Source organism: Gavialis gangeticus, unplaced genomic scaffold (genome assembly GCF_001723915.1).
Source record: "Gavialis gangeticus isolate Ggan-Ray unplaced genomic scaffold, GavGan_comp1, whole genome shotgun sequence".
Lineage (NCBI taxonomy): Eukaryota > Metazoa > Chordata > Crocodylia > Gavialidae > Gavialis > Gavialis gangeticus.
The window spans coordinates 31,528,023-31,530,791 of record NW_017729029.1 but is presented as its reverse complement, the minus strand read 5'-3'; the positions used below and the strand labels follow the sequence as shown (position 1 = coordinate 31,530,791).

Genomic DNA, 2,769 nt, shown 5'->3' with positions numbered 1-2,769 from the left:
CATGGGCAGTGGCCCCGGGGTGTGGCGCGGGTTGCGCGGGGGGCCTTGGTGCATGGCCATGGGGCATGGCATGGGAAGTAGCCATGGTGGAGGAAGTGCCCGCAGGCTGCACCTGTGTGGTGTGGGGAGTATCCCCAGGGTGTGGCCTGGGGTGCACAGGCGGGGTGTGGGGGGGATGGTGTGCGGCCATAGGGCATGGCGTGGGGAGTAGCCCTGGGGTGTGGTGTAGGACATGTGGGGGAGCATGGCACTTGGGGTGGGTGGCATGGTGCATGGGAGGCCTGCCACATGGGCGAGTGGAGGGGCTGACACGTGGTCACATGGCGTTGCATGGGGACTGGCCATGGTACAGGGAGTGCCTGCTGGTTGTGGCCATGTGGCATGGGGAGCAGCCTCAGGGTGTGGCACGGGGCACATGGGGGGGGTGGCATGCAGCCACAGCTGGCAGCTGCTCCCCATGGGGGGGTACGGCCGCAGGGTGGCCCACGCACCCCCATGCTGGCTCCTCACATGCCCACATGCCACACCACCCATGCCCTTCACACCCCATGGCTGCAGCCAGTGGGCACTCCCTGTGCAGGGGGCATGGCATATGGCTGCATGGGGGGCGTGGCATGCTGCAGCCAGCTGTCGGCACCATGCCCCCCGCAAGCCCAACAGCCTATGGCCACAGCCAGTGGGCGATCCCCACACGGGGGGTGGGCATGGTGTGCAACCACAGGGTGCCACACAGGGAGTGGGCATGAGGGGAGCCACATGGAGAGCTGCCTGTGCACCTAGCACACGCTCCCTGTGCGGGACCCTGCAGCCAAGCACCATGCCCCCCCGCACCACATGCCATGCCTCCACACAGCTACACGCCACGTCCCCCACAGAGCCGCATGCCATGACCCCCTCCCCTCACCTCCCTTCCCCCTGGTGTGGTGGAGCATACCCTGGCCCCACCTCCTCCGCCTCCACCTGTGTGTCTATCTGTCAGTAAGGCTCTGGGTGGTGCATGCACAGTTGGCCTGGAGCGTTATGGATAGACAAACACACAGCCAGAAGTGCTATGGCTTTTATTGTATTAGAATTATATATTCAATGATTATATTTAGACAAAGAATTAGGTCACAAATAAACTGCCAAAATTAAAAGTAAGAAAATGCCCACCTCACAAAAAAGATCAAAACTATTTAACACACTTATTAGCTGTGTCATGGAACTATCCAACTGACTTCATTTTTGTAATTAAAGGTGATCTCTGAAGTCATATTGAAGGCATATTGTCAGCTATGAGGAGGATTACATAGCCTTTCTGTTCAAACTGTTCAGAACTGTTCAAACTTCAACAGTTCTATCTAAAGAAAGGACTTCTGTTTTCATGTTAGCTGCTCTAGCATTTTCATTAGCTCTAAAGAAGAAATAAAAGGCCCAAACAGAACATGGTATAAATTGTATTTTAAAATGTGCTCTGTCTTTTTTGGCATTTCATAGGCAAAGGAAGGAGACCTGGCAATTATCAACAACCTTCTAGATGATCCCAGCTTAACATCAAAGAAATTTAAAGAATGGAAACTACACAACTATGAATTCTTCCTGGACATTTGTGAGTACAGTGCTGCTCTGAAACCTCAAAATGGAGCCTCTGAACTTGCAACCCCAGCACCACTGCTGACACACACACATTCATTCATTGAAACGCACGTCTGACAGGACTAGCAGCTAAACACTTGTTGAGTGCCATGAAAAATCTAATAAGACAAACACTGTAATATTTGTAAATAATGTACTCAGCAGTATTGTAAATAACTTGGATAAGAGAATAGTGCCACAGGATGCCTACTACATTGCATGATAAAACAGTAATATTCTGTTCTGGATTATTTTTGTTTGCTATTATCTGCCAACATGCGTATCGAGCTCTGCATTAGAAAGAAGCAGTACATAAGTGTAACTGAAAATAAATAGCAGTATGTTTACTTATGTACTGTACTAAAGCTAAGCTTATAATAATGAGCTCCTACAATCATTTTATATATTTAGATATATATATAATATAAACATATCTATGTATATAAAATGTGTAACACAATAGTTTATATTTATTTTTTAAAATATCCTAAAATTTACATCTTCAAAAGCTTTTCTTCAAAGAAATGCAAAACAAATAAAAATACTTTGGCCAGTCTTAAGACTCTACATTTATTTTCTCAACATTCCCAAACAGTGACAGCTACCATCTTTGAAATCAGATCAAACCAGTATCATTAAAAAGTAAACTTAACCCTTTTAATGTGCCTTAAAAATAGGGTATAAACCCAGCAAATATTGTAATTTGGCCCTGTGGACATACTGTACGCACCATTGATGCTGTGCTGTGTGTAAAATAACTTCCTGCCTTTAATAGGAGTGGCCTCAGACATGTAAGTATGGCACAGAAGAGGTTAAGATACAAGTAAAACAAAGCTGGTTGTCCCTTGATACAAATCTTGAAATGCCTTTTAATTGAATTTGACATATTTCACGCGAAAGAAAAAACATCTTTTTTTCTGAAAATGGTAGCTGTTACAATTTTCATAATTTCTTCACTGTGAATTTAGTGCCACAAGCCTGTGAGTCTCAAAATGTAGACATTGTTTTCTGATGCTTTAAGGCTGAGAGTTAAGTAAAAAAATCTGAACTAATCAGTTCTTTTGTATACCAGTCTATCCTATACAGCTGGGTAAATAATTCTTATTCACTATTCAAAATTCACTAAATTTCTGTGAATAATGCTTTATGGATAGT

At 45.5% G+C, this 2,769-nt stretch overlaps 1 protein-coding gene across 1 annotated transcript in view; it reads left to right on the top strand.

Moving 5' to 3' along the window:
• LOC109300639 (connector enhancer of kinase suppressor of ras 2-like) overlaps nucleotides 1-2,065 on the top strand; it is a 152,060-nt gene extending 149,995 nt beyond the window's left edge. The window contains exon 11 of the mRNA XM_019521384.1: nucleotides 1,477-2,065. Within this exon, the coding sequence (XP_019376929.1) occupies nucleotides 1,477-1,692 (216 nt within the window). The 3' untranslated portion in view covers nucleotides 1,693-2,065. The remainder of the gene's footprint in view (nucleotides 1-1,476) is intronic.
• The last annotated feature ends 704 nt before the right edge of the window (nucleotides 2,066-2,769 follow it).